Source organism: Aythya ferina (genome assembly GCF_964211825.1).
Source record: "Aythya ferina genome assembly, chromosome: 1".
Classification (NCBI taxonomy): Eukaryota; Metazoa; Chordata; class Aves; order Anseriformes; family Anatidae; genus Aythya; species Aythya ferina.
Window position 1 is genome coordinate 126,278,552 of NC_140296.1, and position 25,233 is coordinate 126,303,784.

The following is a 25,233-nucleotide window of genomic DNA, read 5'->3' on the forward strand; positions in this document are numbered from 1 at the left end:
AAGAAAGACATGGACACGCTGGAGCAAGTCCAACAAAGGGCCACCAAGGTTATTAAAGGGCCAGAACATCTCTCATATGAGGTGAGTCTGAGAGAGCCAGGACGGTTCAGCGAGGACCTTCTCAAGGTATGTAAGTACTTGATGGGAGGGCATAAAGGAGATGGAGCAAGAAGTGCCTACTGATAGGACAGGAGGCAACAGTCATGATTTAAAACACATGAAATTCCATCTGAACACAAAACATTTCTTTTTACTGTGAGGCTAGTCAAACACTGGAAGAGGTTGCTCAGCAAAGTTGTGGAGTTTCCTTCTGTGGAGATACTCAAAACCTGACTTGACACCATCCCGTGCAACCTGTTCTAGTTCACCGTATTTGAGCAGTGGGGTTGGATGAGATGATCTCCTGAGGCTCCTTCTAACTTCCATGATTCCCTGATTCTGTCTGTTTGGATTCTGGAGATCACAAGATACACGGAAATTGTTTAGAGTCTAGGTCTTAGAGAATGAGTTAGGTGGCAATAAATAATTCAGGCTGTTACAGGAAAATGCAAGAGAAACACTAGCACCACAAAATGGTTAAACTATGAGCTTAGAACTATTTTGACTAACGTACTGTTTTGTATTTCATACGTCATTCAAAATTGGCTCATCAGGTACCAAGGATTAGCTCCTGCTACTTGGAACAAGGGGAATGGAACAAAGAAAAAGCAGCACTCTCTGAACAGATGCTAGAAAGTCTTCTAACTGGGTTAAAAAGAAGAGTGCAAACAAAAGCCAGTGTTGTTCTCTGTTAGACTACGGTGGGAAAACAGAAGATGGATTCATGTTTCCTTAGCAAATCTTACATAACTGATTATAGCATACCTGAATTGAAATCGTACCTATCCTTTTTCTGGAAGGAAGACCAAGAGAAGATGGAAATCCACATAGGCCACTATTGCAACCATTGGGGATGCTGGGAGGGAGGTACAGAAGAAGACAACAATAAGAATGTGCACATTCACTTATGTTCAGGTGCATAGCCAAATGGGGTTTAAAACAGGGCTTTTATTAAAATATTTGTAAGAGGAGGGGGACAATGAACCTCCAGCCAGGCATATTCCTTCAAGAGTTCATAGCTGGTGACTCACAGGGATCCTGGCATTGACTTGGAAGATACAAATTTGTAACGTGAGTAAGGACCTTTCAGCTCTTAACCACTGATTCAATTGCAGCATGCTATACTTCCAAAAATCATGTGTATTCAGGTTAATTTAATGAAACTGAACTTTCTTCTATGAAGCAGAAACTGCCATAAGCAGAACACCAGCTTGTATTTAATGTACTTTCAACTACATACTCCAAATCCCCAGGGATATTTCACGTATACACATTGGCAAGATCCACAGTGCCTTAGATTCCTATAGTCTTCAATTTGTGAATTATTAAACCTTGCCTGTCACTTCTGTTGGCATTGTACTCCATTACAACACAAACCCATTTACATGCAAAGCAATTGCTACTCTCCCCTAGCAACAAAGTCTGCAGTTAAACAGCACACAGGGTGCATAACCCAGACTAGAGAGCAAAACACAAAGTTCCCTGAAAATAAATTTACTGCATGTCATGCCAAAAAATGTTTTATTGTCTGACAAACCAAAAAATAAGGGGAAAAAAATAAATTTTCTAAATTAATAGTACAGAATGGTATGTGGAGTTTTAGTTCCAGTCCAGTTCTTTTAAGTTTTAATGAGGAAGCTATTAAGAAGATTGAAACAGTAAAATTTAATTTCCATCCCAAACTAGATGACTCAGCAATATACTACATTTAGATTCTTGGGTTTTGTGTGTTTGTTTTTTGTTTGTTTTGGTTGGTTGGTTGGTTTGGCCTGTAATTTCACATAAGAATTTTAGATTGGAAAGGAGTGCAGAAGTAATCACAGACTTCTCTAACATCAAGAGGCTGTTAGAGTTTTACTATCACACAGGAGATGTTTTAAATAACACTAGGACTAAGGGTAAACGTTCTTGTACTAGTCTAAAACACTAGCTTTAGGCCTATCAGCAAATTCACTTACAAGAGCAGTCATTCCATAACCCAATTATAATACATTTAACAGCTTTATTGTGGAGATTACCCAGCTGTATCCCACTGATAAAACAAGACTGAAACTATCCTAGTGCAAGGCAATTTGCAGAAACAGTTTTCACACAACATGAAGGCACAATTATCTTGAAATCTGGGCACTTCCCCCTCCTACAAATGCCATATTGACAGTGGTTAAAAAAAAAAAAAAAAAAAAAAAGGCAGGAGAAAATAAAAATAACCTTTGCCTCTATAAAAATGGGCCATCAGTAACCTAAAGCATAAGGAATGGGAGAAGAACTTAGCTGAAGAGACAATTCAAATAAACAGCATCTTTAAGATTTTTATTGTTCTAACAACTGCAGTTACCAAGTGCGAACATTTCAAGTTGTGTCTGGAAATTTTAGTGATGAGAACAGTTTTGCTACTTTTTCTCTCTTGCCACTGCTGCCTGCATCACAGGAAGTGAACTGATTCCCTCTTTATTCACATTGACAAGAGCCGCAACAACCTGTAGCCACAAAGGTATTCTCTTCTTTCTAAAATGCGTTCCTAGGAGTACATCTCAACTGCATTTAAAAAATATTTATGAATTTATACCATTTTAGACAGATTTCTTGGTAATGCTCCACATTTAAAGGGATTGGGCAAACAAGATATTAAGCCAATTTTCCTTTATCTAAGGATAAGATTTGTGAAATTGTAATCCCTGGGATTTACAAAACAGTTCTTGTTAATTCCAAGGAGGTCACCAGCACCCAAATAAAAATACCCAAGGGCTAACAGAGATGTTAATAGGATTTTAAAAGGAAACCTGGACTTTTCTGTCCTGTCTGGATTACAAGTATAGCTAAAATCATTCGCAAGTAACTTTGATCTTTTTTTCTCCCCAAACTTACAATTCAGGGGCATCTATGCAAAATAATCAAGCCCAGCAGTCTTCCAAGACTACCAAAAACCTTAACTATGCTACAGTCTTTCAAATATGGAAAGGCCTTTTGGCCGGAAATCACTTCTGAATATTTTTCAGTCCACGGGCTCATAATCTTTGGAAATTTAGCTTATTGACAATAGGCCCTTTTTCTTCATTAACTTTTGAAGACACTCTGGAGTAACCTGGGATTTCGAAACTGAAAGCCACTAACTCATGTGTATCTAGTCACCAGGAAAGCATCCAAAGTATGGGAGGTGGTGTGGTTTTACCCGGCTGGACAGCTGATTTCCACCATAACCATTCTCACTTCCCCTCCTCAGAAGAAGAGGGGGAGTAGGAGGAAGAAGAGAGAAGAAGATGGAGAAAGGATGAGAAAAATACAACTCAAGGGGTCAAGGGTTGAAATAAGGACAGGGAGATCACTCAACAATTGTTGTCATGGGGGAAAAAAAAAAAAACTGGCATAGGGAGATTAATATAATCTATTACCTATTACCAACAGAATAGAGCAATGAGAAACTAAAAGCAAACTAAAAACACCTTTCCCCCATCCACTCTCTTCTATGTCCCCCTCTCCTCCCCCAAGTGGCACAGGGGAATGGGACAATGGGGGCCACAGTCAGTCCCTAACACTTTGCCTCTGCCACTCCTTCTCAGTCACTCTCCATCCCTGCTCCCCGTGGGGTCCCTCCCACAGGATGCCATCCTTCCTGAACTGAGCCTGTGGGGGCTGCCCACAGGCAGCAGCTCTTCAAGCACTGCTCCCACATGGCTCCGTCCCACGGGGTCCATCCCCAGGAGCAAACTGCTCCAGCACGGGTCCCCCACGGCTGGGCGGCAGCTCCCCCCAGACCCCCTGCTCCTGCAGGGGCTCCTCTCCATGGGCTGCAGCTCCGGCCCGGGGCCTGCTCCTGTGGGGGCTCTCCATGGGCCGCAGCCTCCTCCAGGCCACATCCACCTGCTCCACCGGGGGCTCCTCCATCCATGGGGGGGCTGCAGCGTGGAGATCTGCTCCATGTGGGACCCATGGGCTGCAGGGGGACAGCCTGCTCCACCAGGGGCCTCTCCACAGGCTGCAGGGGAACTGCTGCTGCCTGCCTGGAGCACCTCCTGCCCTCCTGCACTGGCTTTGGGGTCTGCAGGGCTGCTTCTCACTCCTCTCTCCCAGCTGCTGTTGTATAGCAGTTTTTTTCCCTTCCTTAAATTTGGTCTCACAGAGGTGCAACCAGTGTGTTCCTTTGGCTCGCTCTGGCCAGCAGCAGGTCCCTTTGGAGCCAGCTGAAACCAGCATTTACATGGACCAACTTCTGGACTTTTCCACAGAAACTCCGCCTGCAGCCCCTCACTACCAAAACCTTACCACGTAAACCCAATACAGGAGGGACCATTGTAGTTGACATCCATTTTTGTAATCTCTGAAAAGTCAGTCAAGATTTCAATGTCCTGAAAACAATGTTCTTCATGTGTGACATCTCCAAGTCAGAAGCTGAATCCCATTTGGAAGGAAGCGTGTGGGAAGCTTAAAACATTGCTGTTTACTATATAATTATTGTGTGAAATGGTAAAGTTCATTAGTCTCCGAGACTGTCAAGCACATACTACCAAAAGACTCAAATTGCCTTCTCAATATTTTAAACGCAGTGATTTTAGTTAATTTATCTGAACGTGTTAACCTTACCCAGCATTTTTAATTTCAGACTTTCCCAAATGAAAAGGAATGTTGTAGCACTAATCAAAACAATGAAATAGCTCCATCAATATTATCATATTATAAAGCATTAAGATAGCTTTGTCATGCCTAGCTGAAAGTCAAAGGTTAAATTGTTGGTTATTAGCAATAATGTACCACATTCATTTTTCTTTACAAAAAGACTGGACAAGTAACAAATTCATCAAATCATAGAATATCTTGAGTTGGAAGGGACCCACAAGGATCACAGAGTCCCAATCCTGGTTCCACACAGGACCACCCTAAAATGAAACCATGTCTGAATGTGTTGTCCAAACACTTCTTGAACTCCATCAGGCTTGGTGCCATGACCACTTCCCTGGGAAGCCTGTTCCAGTGCCCGACAACCAGTTGGTGAAGAACCTTCTCCCAGTAACCACCCTGAACCTCATCTGTGACAGGTTCATGCCATTTGCTTGGTCCCAGAATGGAGCCCTGTGGAACCCCACTAGTGAGTGGCCACCAGCCTGATGTAACCCCATTTACTCTAACTCTTTGAGACCAACCCATCAACCAGTTGTTCACCACTCGTATTATGTATTTACCTAGCTGTAAGATAGACATTTTGCCCAGAACGATACTGGGGGAAACTTTACTGAAATCCAAAAACATAAACTGGCTTCTGTTGGTCAACTAGGTGGGTGACCTTATCATAAAAGGAAATTAAGTTCATTAAGCAGAACCTTCCCCTCATGACCCCATGTTGGCTGTGACCAATGACTGTATTGTCTTTCAGGTGTTTTGCAGTAACTCTCGGAAAAAACTTCACTATAATTTTATGAGGGACTGAAATGAGATTGACAGATCTGTAGTTACCAGGGTCTTCTTTCTGTTCCAGTTTTCAAAAAGGGCAAATGTTTGTTAGCTTCCAGTCACGTGGGACCTCTCCAGTTTGCTTTGCCAAACAAGAGCTGTAATTACTAAATTAGTCATTTACAGATACCTTTACCATTTTCTTCTTAGGAAAAGACCCTTCCTAAGAATACAGTTGTGGGGGTTTTGTTTGTTTGTCTTCCTGCAATTTATTATAGTGTTCCTGAACATTCCAAGTCAAAACCCTAAAAATAATAAGCCTTAAATATCTATTTAAAGACTACATACATTTATTTAGGTTCATGTATTCTAGTATTCTTACCTTAATCAATGGAGACCGATAAAGAAAATAGATTATTTCTTTAATAAACTGGGGCTGAGAGGGATGAACTTGCACTAATGTAAGGCTGCTTCTGTGAGGCACCCCTATAGGCATGCAAAATAAGTTTCTTAGTAGAAAGAAGTTGTGCTACTGCAACTTATCAAAAGAGCAGTGTTGTTCTCTGTGGCTTCAATTCTGTAAAAATTTAAAAGTCTAATATCTATGCAAGAAAATTTATTGGTATAAAATTAAAAGAATTAAAAGAAAAAAAAGTTCTAGAATCGGTATACAAACCTCAATCTTAGAAGATTTCTTCCTTCTGCTGACTTTAATGTTTCACAGCACATTTGGTGGACCCACGAGATTAGCGGACCCCTTCTCGCTCTGTTGCCTCATTCCACCCTCCTCAACTAAAATGACAACGCTTACCCCAAATAAACACCTCCTCTCTCCTTCATCAGCTGCCCGTATCCCCACGTTCAACCTCAAGTGGGTTTTTTTTGCCATTCAGACGCCACAGGCATAATCCCCATGCAAAGCCCCATCCCCGAGCCCCTTCCAGCCGCCCCTCGCCCTGGCACGGGCACAGCCACGGCCCCGCAGCGCCCGGCCGGGCCACAGCAGGGAGGAGGCGGCGCGGGGCAGGGCTGCTGCTGCCGCCCGCGCCCCGTCCCCTCGGGCTCGTCGCCCCGCCGTCCCGCTCCCTCCCTCCCTCACTCACCCCGCGCCGGCCGTGCCGCGGCCCCCGGCGCTCTCCATGCCCGGCCCCGCCGTTGCCATGGCCCCGCCTCGGGGCGCAGCGTGGCGGCGGAACCCGCTGCCGCCACCCCGCCCCGCTCGGAGCGATGGAGCCGCGCACGCGCGACACCGGGGCCGCCTGAGGGCGGAGCGCGGCCCCTCGGGTCCCTCCTCCTCCTCCTCCTCCTCCTCCTCCTCGGGAGGAAGGCTGGCTGCGGCCGAGCTACCGCGCCTGTCCCCAGCAGAGCCCCGGGTCCCTCCGCACCATGATGTCGGCGCTGCTCAGCCTGCCCCGCTGCCGCAGGTACTGCAGGACGCGAGGCCGCTGCCGCCAGGTGACGCGGACCCCGTACTGCTCCTGCGGGGTGTCCGCCACCAGCACCGCCGCCGCCTCCCCGGGCCCGCAGAGCTCAGCGCCGGGCGGTGACGGGGCGCTGCTGCACCTCCCGCCCCGCACAGGAGGCTCTGGAGTGCCGATGTCCGGTGGGCTGAAGGCTGCTGGCCCCACAGGCTGGGGAGCGGGCACTGGTGGTGTTTCCTCTCCGCTCTGGGAGCTGTCCACCCAAGCGCTGTTGTGTGGTGCCCTGCTGTTCTCGCACCGGCCCTGAGGGTGCTGTGCCTTCCTCCCTGCGAGATTCAGTGCATCTGGGGAGCAGGCTGCGCGTCCTTCCGAACTTTCAAAAGTTAAAGGAGGGAATTTGCAGGCTGCAGGTCTTTGACAAGCTCCCCTCGCGCAAGGCAGCCCGTGGTTGGCATCCTGCTTCTGCGCTTTGCAAGCACCACGATGCTTCTTCTGAAATGCTTTCAAGACCAACGACTTGGTTGTTTCGAATTGTGCGCAGACCTGAAGGTCAAGACATAAGAAAATAAAAAGAGTTTTCTCCAAAGGAACAACAACCTCATTATACTTCCCCACCCATCCCATCTGTCATCAGTGTCATTAAATGCATAGGATGGTCTGCAGCAAAGCTCAAACAGTCTTTAACCTTGCTGGTAAGCATGAGACGCCTCTGAACTTCAAAGTTATGTTCTGACACTTCCCTCTCTAAAGAAAGTGGGTAGCAAGTGAGCTTACTCTGGTAACTTACAAAAGAACACAAGATTTCCGATTTAAAGAAAAATCTAAATCACCTAACTGGCATCTACACCTTTAACACCTGCAGATTTAAAATAGTTCAGGCCTGGATCCTGTGTCCTTCTGTGTCATAAATTCAATGAACCACATCCTCAGTGTTCCTGAACAGGCAGAGGTTCGATACAAAGTGATTTAAACAATACCCACTTTATTTCATCACCTTAGATTACACTAATTAAGCCTTCACAGTATTTCCCCAAAACACCTTTGCCCCAAACACATAGTTAACCTCTATATTCTAGAAGATCAGATCACTGCAACTGCCAATCCTAAAATCAGCTGTCCATAGAAGATGGTCAAAGTTAACAATCTGTATTTCCTTGGAAGACTCGGACTCTTACTCACAACCTGAAAATCTTTCTGTTACCGTAGTCTTTATCTTCCTGGGTCTCAAAAAAAAGGTTGAGTTTCTCACAATTTATTTTTCCTTAGAGCATGCCAAACTGGCTTCTAGTTATGACAACCACAGACCCCTTTTAGCACTCTCACGTTACTACACAGTCCCTCAAAAACTAAGTTCAAGTTAACTACAGGTAGTGATTGTCTGTTGTACATCTGAACTGCTGGAATGCAAAGCCACTGTGCAGGAAAACACAGTAATGATTCCCTAATAACTGCATCCCAGCACACACTTAAAAGAATGAACCACGCTGACTTTGAGGGTATGACTTCCTTGCTTCAGAAAACACGTCAGGTAGACTTTACCTGGTATTAAAGACTTAACACCAAGATGAGCAGAAACTCAGCTGCCACTGAAACAACTGACATCCATCTGCAGAAGAATCTGCAGGAAGTAACAAACGTACCAGGATTTTTGAAATGGACTACTGTTTAGAAACAAAGAATAACGTGGACATTTTCATCTCTTCCAAACAGAAAACATAGTTCTTCACAGTAGTTATTGCACACAGCATTGCAGAAGCCATAGAGCTAACACACCGATATAAAAAGTAAAAAAATTGAACAAGTTCTATTTCAAGGCTAAAGCATAACAAAAATAACTCTGTGTCTCCAGGGCTAAAGGAATGTTTCTTGTACAGTTGAAACAACACTTTTTGAGCCTGCTTTGTAAAGAATGCAGAATATCCTGAGTTGGAAGGGACCCACAAGGATCATCAAGTCCAACTCCTGGGTCCCCAAAGGATCACCCAAAAAAATCAGGCTGTATGTCTGACAGCGCTACCTAAATGCTTCTTGAACACCATCAGACTTGGTGCCATGACCATTTCCCTGGGGAGCCTATTCCAGTGCCTGATGACCCTCTTTGTGAAGAACCTTTTGCTGATAGGCAGCCTGAACTGCCTCATCACAGCTTTATGCCATTTCCTTGGGTCCTATTGCTGGTCACCAGAGAGAAGAGATCAGTGCCTGCCCTCTGCTCCCCCTTGTGAGGAAGCTGTAGACCATAATGAGGTCTCCCCTCAATCTTCTCCAGACTGAAGAAAACAAGTGACTTTCGCTGCTCCATATACATCTTGTCCTCTAGACCCTTCACCATCTTTGTAGCTCTCAAAGCACAGAGACTCAAGCAGAAATAACACTTAAACAAAGCTCCCCTAGGAGATAACTATTGTTGGAACAGCGTGTGTATAGACACATATACCTAGGAACACACATATATAGGAACAGCCTGTCTTTGCAGCAGCCATTTACTTTAAAAAAAAAAAAAAAAAAAATCTTTGCATTACATAATATACAGACTATCTCAGGACACTGCAACAGTCCCTGGAATATTCTTTCAGACTAGAAAGAAGCCCATCAGAAGAACAATACGGAGAGAAACTATTCAAAACACACAGAATGGAAAATAAGGCAGGTTAAAACAAGTTATTTTGAAGCGAAGACCTCTGGTCCCTAAAATGAGTAGTGTCAGATTTAAACAAGACACCTAGTATTTTAACATGTAACATTTAGATTTCAGCAATTTCAAGCAGAAAGGCAATAAATAAAAATCCCCCAAAGAATATTTCTTATGTATAGGGTTTTCAGTTGCTATAGAAAGCATTTTCTTCATGAGAAATAGTTTTTCAGAAGACAAACAGGAATAGTAATCAGTATACACCGTGCAGTGTTATGCCTTCAAATACCCAAAATCTTGTAGTTTGTTTGTAATTAGAATGTGAAGCAACTCACGTGCTTATTTAGGCTTAAGGCATTTATAATCAATTCAGGTCCATGCTACTAATTTTGCATATCCAGGACAGACAGCTTTTTTTTCCTGAGTCGTGTGACTTGTGGGAGAAACTCTAGGATTGTTGCTGTGGGACACAGGGGAAAGGATAACTTATACCAACCCAGGCAGCAGAGGTATTCTTGTCTATAGGTTTTGTAGGAACATGTCTTGGATTCTCAGCCAAAGGTTGTGGAGTTTCACAGCAATGGATGGGTCCCTCCCATGGTTCCTCAAGGAATACCAGTTCTGTTTTCCTGGCATTGCGGGTACGCTTCTTCTTCGGAGGCATCAAAAGATATGGTAAAGCCACTTAGAAACCTCATGACGCTTGCTAGAACCAACTGGAGAAAGACAAAAGCACTCTGAGAAGATGCTAAAGCGCTCTCAGATCTGTAGAAGACAAATAAACGCATTTGAAGACAAGCTTGTTTGTAAACCTCAGATATAAGTTTTAAGAGAAATAAAACGCACAGCAGTATTGTGTATATATCACCAATAGCTTTTAAGCTTTCTGCCAAATTCCAGGCAAATTTAGCAAGTGCACCGCAGAACAGATAATTAAAATGTTCCGAAGCTTCACAAAAGCAGATAGGCAAATAGGTTGGGGCAGACAGTCAGACAAACAAAACAAAAACGTTGTTAACTGCAGAAAGAGTTCTGAAGCAGCACTTTGAGCAAGACGTGACGTTATAGGAGAGACCAGTTTCTTGCAAAAACACGTATTTTAAATACGCAAACCAGACAAACTTGCATAGGCACGCTCATAGAGGTATTTTAGAAGCAATCTGAAAGGCACCCACACGCGGCAAGACCTGACTGAAATACTGAAATAGGGAACCCCCTAGGTTCAGAAGCGGCTTGGTCACTGACAATTTCCAGTTTCTGGCCGCCCGTCAGCGCCCTCCCGCCACACGGCGCTGCCGTTGCCTAACGGCCCCCGTGCGCCCCGGCCGCCCCCCCGGGCCCGGCGCCGCTCCCCTGAGGGGAGCGAACGGCGCCGGCCGCGGCCGCGCTCCGGATCCGGATCCCAGCCGGGCCCCGCCTCCCGCCGCCAGCCCGGGCGCGGCCCCTCATTGGCCCGGGCGGGCACGTGACGGCCGCGAGCCGCCGGGCGCCAAATTCAAACGGGGGACCCGGAGCTGAGCCGAGCCGAGCCGAGCCGAGCGGTGCCGCGGGGCTGGCAGCGCCGCCGGGGCTCCCTCCGCCACTCCGGCCCTGCCCCGCGGTGAGTGCTGCCCGCCCGGCCACGGAGGGAGAGGGGGGTGCCCGGGGCGGGGGTGAGGCCTCCCCGGGAGGAGCGGGGCCCTGGGTGCCGCAGCTCGGCCGCCGGGCAGCCCCGGCGCCCCGCCACGCTGGGCGCCGCCTCGGCTTTTTGTCCCCGGGGCTCTATTTTATTTATTTATTATTTATTTTTAACTCACGCAGGTGGCTTACTGGCAGTTTTCTTGCTTACTGGCAGGCCCTGTCAAATCCACCGATGCCAAATATCTTCGTTAAGAATTCTTATCTAAAATCTTACCTAAATCGTTTCTTATCTCAAGGTTTTGGGATTTGAGTCGTATGCTGCCCTGTGACAAGGTTGCCCGATGCTACAGAATTCTACAGCAGGAATAGCTGGAGCGTTTACTCCACACTTATTTCAAAGCATCTAGCCTCTGCTGCTTTTATTATGTGCTCTTATGGTGTCCAGGGCAATCTGCTGCCCAAATCTTACACCATCTGCTAAATCCCCTTTTCTCTCATGTTGCATGATCTGCTTACAGCAATAAGATGTAAGGATCAGGGCTGCTATTTCTGTGTTACAGCTTCTCATCCCTCCAGCTTGCTGGCTGATGCTGATCAAACCACTTTACAGCTAAGTCTTAGCATCCCTTTCTGCAAAGCAGATACACGTACTTTCCTTCCCTGTTAGGTACTCTATGACTCTGAACTTCTGATGTAAATTATCTGCTTTGCAAATATCTCTCCTGTCCTGCTTACACAAGATGTGAATAAGAGAATTACGAGAATTACAGTACTATTTTCCCATAGCCTGGTCAATCTTGTTAAAAGTTTTCAATTCCTTTTTTTTTTTTTTTTTCCTAGCAGTGTAATTACTGGTGATTACACATGCGCTGTGGAAGGCCTGTGGCAATTTGCTGCATCTTTCTTTTCTATTCCTGCCATCTTCACTCTTACGTTATATCTTTTGTTTTGCAGGACTTATTCTTCCCGTTTTCAATGGAGAGTGACTGTACGGATCAATAATGAGGACCAGCCCTCGCAGGCCCTTAATTCTCAAAAGACGGAAGCTGGCCCTTCCACAGAAGGATGCACCCAGTACTTCAGCAAGAGATGAGCAGGATGGTCAGGGACAAAAGACATCTAAGCAGGAGCACAGCCAAGAGGACCAACGTGACAGCCAAGGCAGAGACAAAATGGACTCTGGCCTGCAGAAATTCCCCACAGGAATAAAAATAATCAACCATCCTACCATGCCCAACACACAAGTAGTGGCCATCCCTGCAAATGCTGATATTCAGAGCATCATAGAAGCCCTTACAGCAAAAGGAAAAGAATGTGGAAATAATGGGCCCAACAAGTTCATTCTCATTAGCAGTGGGGGCACCTCTTGTTCATCAGGTTCAGGACTGTCGCAGCATCTCCCCTCAGAGAAACCTGGTGCAGCGATCAAGGCTGCTGATGGTCAAGTAAGAGAGAAGAATGTCATGCAGACACCTGGGCTTGCAGGAGGGACAACGACCTGGCACTCAGGAGTTGATTCTGTGGTTGCACAGGAACAGGAGAGCACCAGTATGTAACTCTTACCCTTTCCTTCATCATGATAGATGGGCAAAGTTGTGCAAAGTGGGACAATGAGTGGGACAATGGATCTCAGTATGCAGTAAATTGTTAAATTATTTACAAAATAGCTGTATATATGTAGCGAAATCTGAAGGGTCCCTGTGGATATGTTTTTGGTGGAAGAGACAGGTCTGGCATATGAAGGTGTGTACCAAGGCAAAATTTTAGTGCTAAGGGAAAAAGAAGTGGGGTTGGTTTAAGGGAATCTAGTCTATTAGAACAAAATACTAAGCAAAGAAGTGATGGATGGAATCAAGACAAGCATGAAGTACTCTAGTCAGTGACAAAACATAGGAGCCTGGAGCTCTGAAAGAGAAATGTTTCCCATCCTTTCATAACTAAGTGGCAAGTCCATTTTTTCTTGACTGTCACATGAAGTTGATGGGCAAACGTTAGAAATAGGATAGTTTTTACTTTGACTCACTGCTTAAATCATATTTGTAACTTAAAATAGCTATGTAGCTTTTGTCTATGGCAAACTTTATCCTGCCGCCTGACAGGAACCCACATACTGTTCTAGTTAGTAGATATATTGTTACAAACAGACTCACTAGAAACAATAAAACTGCAGTAGTTTTCCATTGTTGCTATTGAAAAACCCTGAAAACATGGAGCTTCTGACTTGGGTCTTGTGCTTAGTCTTTCTTTCTTTCTATGGTGGCATAAAGTGGTTTATGCCACCACTTTCCTTGGCCTTTGCTTAATGGGTTCATCTTTTAGCTGAAAATGCTTGAATTCTTGAAGTACTGGAGTTAACACTGTCCTGTTTTGATTGAAAGCAATAGTCTGGTTTGATTGTTTTGTTTTGTCTTTTTTTTTTTTTTTTTTTTTTTTTTTTAAGGCTTCAGCTTTTTTCAGGAATTGGGCAGATTCTCATGCAATCAGGAATTTAAGGTATATGCACAAGAAGCTTTAGCTTTGCAGTATCATCTTGTCCTTATCGTGACACAGGGATACCTTTTTGAGCAGTGTGATTAGCGCCTTCCATTTGGCATTAAGGTGAAGGAAGAGGATTACTTGTGAGTAAGCAGAGTTATGGGCTTGTTATCCCGACAGGCAGTGGCGAGACAATGAGCTCTGTGCTGGATAATAGTCTCACTAACATCCAGTGGCTGGGGAAGATGAGAACTGATGGACTAAGTCCCTGTTCTGTGAAGCAAGATATGGAGAAAGAAAACCAGATACCTCTGCAGGAAAAAATCAAGGTAAGCAGGCAAAGGCAACATAGTGTGCACTGAAACTCTTGATAGGGATGCAATTCATGTGGATTAGAAGACTTGCAAGAACTAGATGTGACCAACTCTAAGTAACCTGATATTGCCTCTTACTGATTTTGAATAGCAGGACAGAGTATCCAGCTCTTTTTGTCAGCTCTTTGAGCACTCATGTATTGTTTTTTCTGTCTCAGACTGAAGAAGATTCTGCTGCTGTTGCCATTCCTACCTCTTCTTCTTCCTCCTCCTCCTCATGGCAGGATTCGATATCAGAACGACCTCCTTACTCATACATGGCCATGATCCAGTTTGCCATCAATAGCACTGAGAGGAAGCGTATGACTCTAAAGGACATCTATACCTGGATTGAGGATCATTTCCCATATTTTAAACACGTGGCTAAGCCAGGTTGGAAGGTAACAAGTAGGCCCTCAAGTTGCTGTGGGCCTCAGGGTGGTACAGTCATAAGCTTTCTGGGTGAAAATGAAAAGTTGTTCCCCAGCCTGCAGAGCAAGAAGGAAAGTAATTTAAACATCCCACCCCAAATACTCTCTCATTCCAGGTGTTCCCCCTTCAACTTCTTGTATCCTTTTTCTTGTGCTACATAGGCAGGATGGTGGGATGTTTGATCGTTGCAGTAAGAATAGGGCTCTCGAGTAAAGAGAGTAAGAGACTTATGGTAAGGTTGGCTGGGTATGCAGTGAATATGAAGGTCCACATTGTCTGGACTTTGAAATGGAGTCTCCTCTGCCAGAGCGGTCACATCTGAAGTAAGCCCTACAGTGCTGATAACAAAACTTCTGCTATTCAATTTCCCTCCCTTGTTCCTTTTTCTTCAGAACTCCATACGGCACAACCTGTCCCTTCATGATATGTTTGTCCGTGAGACATCTGCTAATGGTAAAATCTCATTTTGGACTATTCACCCTGATGCCAACCGTTGCCTAACGTTGGACCAAGTGTTTAAGGTGAGTGCCTCATGCAGAGAAAATGGAGCAGCCTATCCAGTCCATACTAGACAGGCACCTTAATTTAAAAGGAAATTTAAGCTACTTTGACATCAGCTTCTCTGTAAAAGCTGGACTCAGTCCTGACAAACAGATGAACACTGTATTTGAAAGAAAAAGTGCCGTGGCTTTTGCTGCTGGAGCTTTTCTGGGATGCATTTAATTCTTCGGGTGGTGTACCAAAAGTAAAAGTGAGTTAGTTCAACCTGTTTCCATGGGCCTGCAACAAACTTCTAGTGAGAAGCTTTCCACTGAAGTGGGCTAGCAGTTCTTGTGTTGACAGACAGCCACAGGATGGAATTGTACTGTCCGCTGTCCCAGCCAGGTATTCTAGGAAGTACCATTTCTATAGAAGAAACAGCTTGCAGGTCTGGTACAGGTGTGTTTAGTCTTTTGTGTTTTCTGCAGTGGGTGGGCAGATTTACTCTGGTTTGCTTGAATTATACGAGGATTAAACTGTCCCATTTCCCTCCCCCCCTCTCGTTGATAACTTCCTCTTATTTTCTTATTTTTTTTTCTCCCTCTCAATGCCTTGTTGCTACCAGCCGCTGGACTTGGGGTCACCAACATCGCCTGAGCACTCTGAATCAGTAAGACTTTCCCCCTGGCTCGGGGCTTGGGCTTCCATTCTCCTCTTGCCCGTCACTGAAGGAAAAGACAAGGGATCTGGGGAGGGGGGACTGGGTCACTGCTGCACCTGGTCATACACTCTGTGCACACCCTTTCTGGGGAAAGGTGTTGAGCCAAAGGTTGATTGCCTTCAGGTGATATGGTCTCTATACAGCTTGGCTAGAGCTGTACAACTTTGAGCAACTAAAAATCTACTGCTGAAATAGGATGCAGTGGGCACCAGCAGGCTTCAGAGAAAGCTAAGACAGGGTTTGGGTACAATCCTAATCTGTGGCAGCAGTCCCACTCTGTTCTGGGTCTCACAACCAGAGAGAATGGGATCCCTCTGTGCTCCTTGTTTCATTTGGAACCCAGCTGCACTGTGACTCTTAGAAGGATAAACCCATTTACTGTCCATGCATTCAGCAATTTTAACAATGATGGATTTACAATGAGCCAGTAAGACACTTTTCTGTTACCACTACAGTCCTGGCCCTCATTCTGTCTGCTTTGACCTCTGATTCCTGTGTTGCCTCTGATATTCCACTTGAACTTCAGGTCTACGGTTTGTATGGAAATCAAATACACAATAAAAGTATGCTGTTCAACTTTCCTCAGGCACTGAGGGCACTGGAACAAGGTCAGTTCTACAGCAGAGTACACAGCTGGATCAGCTATTTCATGCCATTTCCTTCTTTTTTGACTGGTAGCTAGCTTTGAGATGGCATGACCACAAAACAGCAAGAGTTGCAGAGAGAGAGACAGCGTGATTGCTGGGTGCTAACAGCTGCTTTTCCTGTAATTAGCTCAGCACAGGCTTCTGGATTTGCAGTTCTGAATGAGACAACGGAATAAATATGAATTCTTCTCTTTAAATCTTTTCCTCCTTCCTCTCATCTTCCTTATTTTACAATGTCTACAGCAGCAAAAGCGACATGTTCCAGATCTTCAGAAGAACGTGGGAAGCAGCAGCAGCAAAACTGAACCCCAGAATGCACGTAAGTGTCTACATCAGCTGAGGCCAAAGAGAACCATTCTCATAAATCTTAGGCACTCTCCCAGGTTCTCGTAGGAATAAAGTAGAGATTGTTATCCAGCTTTGCCTGCTTACAGACTTCCTACAGCTGCTCCCATCTGTCAGGTTTAGAGCTGAAGGTAGAGCTACAGTCTCTAAGAGGATGGGAGGGAACCGGGTGTTCAAACTGAGTGAGAGTAGAATTTCCCCAACTTGAGGACTAGAATCTGTATGAGAGGCTGTATTTTCCTCTTCATCAGGCCTTCTGGCTGGGGATTTGTATCCTCAAAACTAACAGAAAAGGCAGGTGAACCTGTCTCTGATAAAATGGTTATTTGGGGGTATTTAGAAGTACTTTCTGTTAGGTATCTGATTTTTCCAGAGGTGGTAGAAGAAGGGCAGGAGGCTAACAAATCCATTCTTTTCCCTTCCAGGCCGAAAGATGAAGCCTTTGCTTCCTCGCATCAACTCCTACCTGGTTCCAATCCAGTTTCCTGTGAGTCAGCCTCTTGTGTTGCAGCCTTCTATGAAGGTTCCTCTATCCATGGCACAGGGAGCATCCCTCAACAGCTCAGAGACCTTCCAGTGCAATAAACGCGTGCGCATTGCACCAAAGGTTGTTTTTAATTCTTGCTTTTGGGGGGCTGGGATGGAATGGGGTGTGTTGTATTTTGTTTTCTCCATAGCTGCTGTTTTCCACGGACTGTGTTCTTTACATGGTTCCTTTGTGTATCTTTACTGGGTCCTCCAAGTTTATGGCTAGGAACCAACCAGTGGTGATCCTTGCTGTCCTTTTCTGTCTGTAGGGTCAGTGTTAACTGCTAGTTGACTTGCTGTTAAGGACGTTACTTTAATTCAGTGGAGGAGTGGGCACTCTGGACTGCGTGGTCCAGACTGTCTTTTTCCTACTGCTCAGATGTGAGTAAGTAGGAATGGGAAAAATAGCTTTGTTCTGCCCCTAAAGCACTCCGAATTTCATAGCTCTGAAGAGTCAGCCTAAATATAGGGCACTGCTTTTGAAAGAGCATTTACTTGCACGTAGACTCTTCCCAGAGATTTTCAGTATCTGCTATTTGCCAATTGTGGAGTTCTCAGTTATTCTGGGCTGAAGAAAAAACAGCTATTAAACAGGGCTTACTCTTCACATCTTACTGACTCACTGTCTTGGATGCTTAGGCATTGTCAAGCTTTTCCATCCTTTCTAACCTTAATCTTGTTTTCCTTCTTGTTCCTGTTGCTTTATATTCTCTCCTGCTGTGATTTGTCTCTTCCTTGTGTTTTTTTCTTCTAATAACCTCAACATTTCTTTCTTTTTTCCTTGGTTTCTGGGAAAACTGTCCCCATTCATTTTGTCATTGCATATGCACGTAATGTAAGGAGGAATCAAAACCATAAATATGTGGCACTTCTCCTGCCTGTCCTTCTAGAAATTGCTCATTGCAGAAGTACTCTGAAGGGCATGACTTCCAGTCACTTAGCTAAAACCCTTCCCATTGTGATCTGTAGGCTCCTCTGTATCAATTTCACAGGAAGATCATTGTTATTGCTATTTCTTTCTCCTTTTACCTGTTCTGCTGTCCTTTACTACTAGTCTTTCTTTTTTTTTTTCTTCCACTGCCACTTGTATTTTAAATGGGTTAGATTCTTGCTAACTGACTGCATATCACTTTTGTCTCTTTGTAGATGTCACTCTCTATGGATGAGTCATCCTCTTTGCCTGTGGCTATTGTCAAGGAAGAGAGTCAATGTGATGAAGGCCTATTTTCTCAAACCCATTCTCTAAAGGAGAGCAGCTCCCAACCCGGTGAGGAATTGGCTTCTTTCCCTGAGACTCGCTGTATAAAAGAAGAGGAGGTCTCACAGCTGGATGAATGGTTGTCCCCCTTTGCCTCAACCCTAACTGTAAAGGAAGAGCCAGCCTTGTTCCTCCCAGTCTCAGCTGCAACTGAGAAGAAACATTTCACCGCACTGAAGTCACCATCTAAGAGTTTTTCTGACACGTTAGTTATAAAGAGACGTGAGAGGCGGGAAATGAGCAGATCCAGAAGGAAACAGCAGCTAGCACTGCCTTGCTCTGAAGAGCCTGTCCTCATTTTGCCAGAGAGCAATGACTTTGACCCTTTCCGGTTAGGGGCAGACTTACCCTTCCTGCAGGAAAGCCAGGCTCCAGAGAATGTGTCGCAGCTCAGCTGCCTGCAGGGGGAAGAGGGGCCTTTCAAAACACCAGTCAAAGAGATGTTCAACAAATTGCCAGTTTCTTCCACTCCCAGCAAAGTCCCAGAAAATGCTACTCCCCCACTAGGAGGCCTTGATCCCTGGAAGTCTGCATCGTTGGCCAAGGAAAGTAATGAGCTGGATTTCAGTCCAGTGAGAACCCTTCAGTTGCCATTTGCGCCCCTCCAGGAGAACCAGGACTTGCTGGGTTTTAACAGCACACCCCTTAAAAATCCTCTCTTTGAGTCCCCTCGGGAACTGCTCAATGCAGACTCAAGTGACATGGTGCATGGCCCCCTCACAAGCTCTCCAGCTTTTACTAATGAATCTACCAAGCAGTTGTCTGTTGAACTGCCAGCTTCTGGCTTTACTGAAAACCGGTCACTCATGGAGGGCCTGATCTTGGACACTATGAATGACAGTTTGAGCAAAATCCTTCTAGATATCAGCTTTCCTGGTCTTGAGGATGAAAATCTAGGAACGGACATTAGTTGGTCTCAGCTCATACCTGAACTGAAGTAAACTGGCCAGAGGGCTGAATTTGGCTTATTTTGATATTATAGAAAGCACTCTCCTCTTCTGAGATCTATTCACATAGTCTAAAAAGACTGTCTGCTTTTGACTAATTCCCTTGTTTATGGGAATAATGGGCACTATTGACTCCTGCTAAGCTGGGAGACAGGCCCATTGGCTGCTATGAACTCCCTTTTTGAGATGCAATAGACTATTTATGTGGGATAAGATAGCCTCTCTCCAAGGACTCTCATCTTTAGTACCAGGTTAGAGAGGTTCTTTCGGGAAAACATCTAGATAGACCCTGAATGGAATTGGCTACTCAAGGGATCAGAGAGAGATACCCCTCAGTTATGTCCGATAGAAAAGGCCCTGAGAACTTTCTCTTAGCTCTGTCCTTATTTCCCTTTGCTTTGTTCTCCTCTTATTTAGCATCTTTTGTGTAGTTCTAATGGCTGTAAATATTGTACATTCCTTACACTAGCTCTTAATTATAATAGTAATTTTATTCTTGTAGGATTATCATGGGAATATTTGGGCTGGTAAAGGGTTTGACTTAGTCTTGTCCGTGTGTCCCACTTGTCCTGTACTCTTCTACTCTAGATGAGAGCCCAAAATACTATTTTCTTCTTTGACCTAAGAAACCCATTGGCCTAGGCTGTTTTGAATGTTGCTGGCGCACAGATCTGAAAAATCATCTACACGTGACTGAGTGACTACCCAAGTTAAACAGAACCTAGGGGACTAGGTAGAGTCACTGTTGCAGTAAGATGGGCTTTTATTGAATGGTTAAACTAGTCCTCATTATATCATCAATTGAAAAATGTTTTTAAAAAATAATAAAATACCAATATTGGCAAGTGAATGCCAACATTTTCACTGAAAAGTGATCTCTGGAAGCACAAGCTATGTTTCTAAGTGCAATAGGGTGACTCATCCCAGTTCTCTAGAACTCGTTTCAAAAGAGGAAATTGGTATGGAAAAGACCTAATCCTTCTGCTTACAGTCAAATAATGGCTCACGCATCTACATATGCAATAAAGTTTCTCTGGGAGCACAGTTGAGTGTTGTCTTTACTGCTGCCACTTTTAGTAGCATGTTTAGGCTGGATGATGGTATGAACAGTTAATTTTATTTATTTATTTATTTTATTTATTTATTTTGCTTGCCTGACATATGCCCTGGATCTTAGTTCTGGAAATAAGGCTAGATTGCTATGGGAGAGGAGAGGATCAATGAGAAGAGGATGTGTTTAGTATTGCTTTGTATTTAAAAGAAACTTTTCATGTACAGGTGATGCTTTGATAGCAAGGGTTGTTTATAAAATAGTTTCAGTAGCAGGCAAGGCAACCACAGCCATCACCTGGGCAAACTGTTCAATTTATGTATTGGTCTATGTTTACAAGAGGTTAGGAGCACATTGCCTCAAATGATTCCACAAAATTAAGTGAGCTTCCTTGGTACTGTGCCAATGATAGTCCATGGAAATATCTCACTGCCTAACATCAGGAAGTTATGAAATTTTCTTTCACCCCTAGGCAACGTGGTTTCTTGAAATCTTTGTTCTATCTGAAGCACTGAGGGTGGGGGCAGAAATATTTTGAGTAGTCATAGAGCACAAAAAGGTGGAAAAAGAAAAAGGAAGAGAGAGAGGCCAAGCACGTACTAAATGCATTTTACTCACTGCTGTATCACAAGAAAGCAGCTCCACTAGAGAAGCTGAGGGAAAGTGCACTAGTTTATATCCCCTGTTTTGGAATGCTTAATATTTGTCTGATCTCTGGTCTGTCTTGTTCAATGAAGTGGTACAAAATGTGGGTTTTTGTTTTTTGTTAAAAAAAAAAAAAAAAAAAAAAAAACATGCAGCAAATCTGTTTTTGGTGGGCTAGAGAACTAGATCTGTGGGGATCAGTGTGTTGAGGTTTTTTGTTTGGTTTTGATTTAATTTCTTCTGTTAGACAACAGTTAGCTTATGCCTGCAGTGCAGGATCTCATTTTTGTTTTCCCTCTTTGAAAGAGTTGTGGTTTTTTTTGTTTGTTTGTTTGTTTGTTTGTTTTTAATCTAAATGTTATACAAATACAGCTAATCATTGTATGAATTCTTTTAAGCTTTTGTTTTCAACCACAGGCAACACAAGTGCTGTCTAGATTAGTGAGAATCTACTGGACAATTTTCTGTTGTCATTGTTTTCTGTTTGTCTTCAGTTCTTATAAATTTACATTTCTTAAGACTTTTAGCACATCCTTATTTCAAAAAACACAGCTATAGGTTTACAGTCCACCTCTGTTCTTTTCCTTGTATTTTCTTCAACATAGTTACTTTTTTCTATCATCTACGTGTTTAATAGGCAGACTTGTAGTAGTAAACCGCTGCTGCTGTCACTGCCTACATCCTCAAAGGACTTAAGAACTGAGTATAATCCTATGCTATTACTACTCTTAATTCCTACAGCAATGATTGAAATATATTTTTTTCTAAATGGGTAAATCATGGGAAGGAAATTAGAAAAGGGGCCAAATATTCCTATTGCCCATATTCTCAGCTGTGCTATCCTGTTCCTAGCAGCACTATGTTTTTTCTGTCCTCATTGGGTAAGTAATCAGGACGTTTCCAGTATTATTCAGGCCATCTTGACATTACCAAATCACAGTTGGTTACTTGACTCCTCCTTTTATATCATATACTTTTTACTGGTGTGGATGGGTAAATCCCTATGCTGTGGGTCAGAAATACAGAAACTTAATCTGAAACATCAGAACAGCACCAGCAGACTAGTTTCTGTATTTTCTAAATGCAGAACAATTTCCACTCAACATTTCTGTTTCTTCTGTCATCCGTAAACATAAGAGCAGAAACTTAGACGTGCATGTTTTTAAAAATTGCAGTTCTCTTACATGCATTTGTTACAGATTATTTGCTCTCAGCAGATATTTCCAGCTCTTACTGGTTATTATTTCAGCTTCTCTTGAGAGGAATATTGTATTTCCTGATCTACATTTCTGTCTGCTTAGCACAAGCGATTGCTCATTTTGAGGCCAACAGTAAAAATATTTTACTAGCCTGCCACGTAGATCTCAGACCAGAGAAGTTTTGTCATTGATTCAGATATTGAAGCTGTATCACTTCTGATTGAATCTCAGATGTTTGCTCGCCTCTGGGTAGGAAATAAGAAACAAAGCTGAAGGCTATGATTGTTGGCTGTCAGAGGCCTATGTGTGTTTTGTTTATGATTGATTTGCTGACACTGCCTATGAGGGCAGGTCTTAATTCCTTCTTACCTATAAATTTCCTCTAGTGAGGAGCTCATGTCCTCCAGCCCTGACTGAAATCATTCTCCTCTGAGAAGGAAATTGTAACAGACTGCTGTGAAAACTCATCAAAGCCACACAACACATCTGTCTTCAGGGAGGGGAGCCCAATCTGAGGAGAAAGCCATAAACCTATATCTAGACCTGGTGAGAAGGAGAGATGCAGATGGAAGAAGGCAAGATCATAGTCATGAGACTGCAGGAGAGGCACACTTTGTGGCATGCTTTCTGCCAGTGCACATTACACAGCTGTCAACGCTTAAAGCTTGTCAAGCCATCCTGTTTGACTTTTACCTCATTTCTTGCTACTGAGAGGATGCACATGTGTAACTAATACCAGAGCCACCTAACAAAAAATTACATTCCTAGCTGATTATTAAATGCTCTTGTCCTTGAAATAGCATCAGTTCCAGGTGGGTGATCCTTTGCTCTCCTGGTAAGCAGAGGTTCCCTGAAGGCCACTTGACGTGGCTGAGCAAACGGGAAGAAATGACCTTTTTGCCCTGGCACTCTTTGAACTGGTAGGAGACATCAGCATTGCAACCAGTTCTCTTTTCCACTGACAAATGGTGCCACCTTTCTCCAGGTGACAATGGGACAGGGAAACTGCTTTGTTGCTGGGGTACAACTTGGAAGCCTCCCTGTACAAGCATTGTGAGCTTGTACAGCCTCCACATTCATCATTTTATGTTCTGTTGCCAAAGAAAGGGGAGAAAGATTTGCAACAGGGTTTTTAGCTGAAATCTAGTGCTCATGCTGTGTATGTGACTACCTGCAAAGGCAAATAGAAGGGTAATGTATGTAGTTAGTGTAATATTTATTGGCTGACTTTTATGACATTCAGATATCCACAAAGGGAACTGCAGGTCTACTGCTAAATATCATGTCAGTCAGACAATGGAGATAAAGGTAAAAAAGGGAGAAATAAAGATAGAGTCAGTGACAGTTCAGTGCAGTACTAAGGTATGCCTGCCATGAAGGATGCATTCCAGTATCCTCAGTGCTTAGAAAACAGATGGAAGACTATCCTGTAGAAGAGATGTTTCCAACCCCAGGAGACTGTTGACTACTTGTGTTGAGTTACTGCTTTCCTGAGGAGATTCTGAGCTGTTAATAAGCAGGCTGAGGTGCTGGTGTTGTGTGTCAACTCTGGAGGATCACCTATTACATTCACAGGTAAGGTGAAACCAAACTACTGTGATAATGGAATTATCTCTGAGAAAATGGGAAGAAAATGCCTGATCATAAACAACAACAACAACAACAAAATAACTCTGTTAAAGTTAATTTTTTTAATATAAAGTTACTCCAAAATCAGTACATCCTTATGGGTGAGAAGTCAAGCAAAGTGGGAAGAGGTCTGCATGGGCAAATGAGCAGACTGGTAAAACTCAGAAGAAAGAATAGTGCAGAAGGTGGAAAAAGGGACAGGCCACATGGGAGGAATATAGGAACACAAGCATGCAGGGATACAACAAGGAAGGCTGTTGCATAAATGGAATTAAATCTAGGAAGGGATATCAAGGACAACATGAAGGGCTTCTTCAAACTCATCAGTAGCAAAAGGAAGATGAGGAAAAATGTGGGTCCACTGCTGAATGGGGTAGGTGCCCTTGTGACAAAGGGCTGCAAAGACCAGCCCTCAGGAATCCCAGATCCTAGAGAAAAGAGAGAAAACCTGGAGAACGGAAGACTTTCCCTTGGTCAAGGAGGATCAGGTTAGAGATCATTTAGGCAAATCTGAAACCCACAAATCCATGGGCCCAGATGGGATGCACCATGAGTGCTAAGAGAGCTGGAGATTGTTATTGCTAGGCCACTCTTCATAATCTTTGAAAGGTCATGGAGATCAGGAGGAAGGGGCCTGAGGACTGGAAGAAAGACATTGTCATTCCAGTCTTCAAAAAGGTAAAGAAGGAGGACCTAGGAAACTGCAGGCCAGTCAACATTACCTCCATCCCTGGAAAGGCGATGGAACAACTCATCCTGAAGTCATCTATAAGCATGTGTCTAAGAAGACTGTACCACATCGGACAAACAAAGATAGTGAACTGGTAACAACAGATGTGAAGAAGGCAGAGGTACTTAAAAACTTCTTTGCCTCAGTCTTCAGTGGTGGTGGTCAAATTTCCCACATCTCTTGAGTCTCTGAACCTTTAGGTGGGGTCTGGGAGAGTGGAGTCCCTTCCAACTGTAAGTAAAGAGCAAGTTTGGGACCTCCTGACGCAACTTAATAACTGCAAAGCTATGGGGCCTGATGACAGGCATCCCAGGGTCCTGAAGGAATTGGCTGATGTAGTCACCAAGTCACTCTCCATCATATTTGAAAAATCGTGGCAGTCATGTGAAGTCCCCAGTGACTGGAAAAAGGGAAACATCGCTCCCATTTTTAAAAAGGGTAGAGAGGAGGATGTGGGGAACTACAGAGCAGTGAGCCTCAACTCTGTGCCTGGCAAGATCGTGGAACGAATCCTCCTGGAGGCAATGTTAAGGCACATGCCTTAACAGGGTGTGATCCAGGACAGCCAGCATGGCTTCACCAAAGGCAAATCATGCCTGACCAATCCGGTGGCCTTCTATGATGGAGTGATTGCATCAG

The 25,233-nt window shown here is 44.0% G+C and overlaps 3 protein-coding genes and 1 long non-coding RNA gene across 7 annotated transcripts in view; 1 reads left to right on the plus strand and 3 right to left on the minus strand.

Annotated features, from left to right (window-relative positions):
• The window catches only part of TULP3 (TUB like protein 3), a 36,030-nt gene extending 29,365 nt beyond the window's left edge, over positions 1-6,665 (minus strand). Inside the window, exon 1 of the mRNA XM_084502713.1 lies at positions 6,585-6,665. Within this exon, the coding sequence (XP_084358839.1) occupies positions 6,585-6,643 (59 nt within the window). The 5' untranslated portion in view covers positions 6,644-6,665. The remainder of the gene's footprint in view (positions 1-6,584) is intronic.
• LOC311426459 lies at positions 224-6,536 on the minus strand. Its single transcript, XR_014686777.1, has 3 exons — positions 5,864-6,536; positions 882-955; positions 224-453 (listed from the first exon to the last, which is right to left on the minus strand). It is a non-coding gene; the product is annotated as an uncharacterized lncRNA (long non-coding RNA).
• Positions 6,662-10,913, minus strand: RHNO1 (RAD9-HUS1-RAD1 interacting nuclear orphan 1). 3 transcript variants are annotated; one of them, XM_084502831.1, is made up of 3 exons: positions 10,780-10,913; positions 10,031-10,250; positions 6,662-7,445 (listed from the first exon to the last, which is right to left on the minus strand). In XM_084502831.1, the coding sequence occupies exons 2-3, from the start codon at positions 10,196-10,198 to the stop codon at positions 6,825-6,827; spliced, it is 789 nt and encodes a 262-aa protein (XP_084358957.1). In that variant the 5' UTR covers positions 10,199-10,250; positions 10,780-10,913; the 3' UTR covers positions 6,662-6,824. The 3 variants fall into 3 exon arrangements, with proteins under 3 accessions (XP_084358957.1, XP_084358958.1, XP_084358956.1); XM_084502832.1 differs by having other exon boundaries at positions 10,722-10,884; XM_084502830.1 differs by having other exon boundaries at positions 10,710-10,884.
• Positions 10,914-11,027: 114 nt separating this feature from the next.
• On the plus strand, positions 11,028-20,382 carry FOXM1 (forkhead box M1). Of its 2 annotated transcripts, none has more exons than XM_084507300.1 (9): positions 11,028-11,134; positions 12,109-12,702; positions 13,810-13,958; positions 14,162-14,383; positions 14,807-14,935; positions 15,520-15,564; positions 16,506-16,581; positions 17,033-17,214; positions 18,282-20,382. In XM_084507300.1, the coding sequence occupies exons 2-9, from the start codon at positions 12,156-12,158 to the stop codon at positions 19,332-19,334; spliced, it is 2,403 nt and encodes an 800-aa protein (XP_084363426.1). In that variant the 5' UTR covers positions 11,028-11,134; positions 12,109-12,155; the 3' UTR covers positions 19,335-20,382. The 2 variants fall into 2 exon arrangements, with proteins under 2 accessions (XP_084363426.1, XP_084363427.1); XM_084507301.1 differs by having other exon boundaries at positions 16,509-16,581.
• The last annotated feature ends 4,851 nt before the right edge of the window (positions 20,383-25,233 follow it).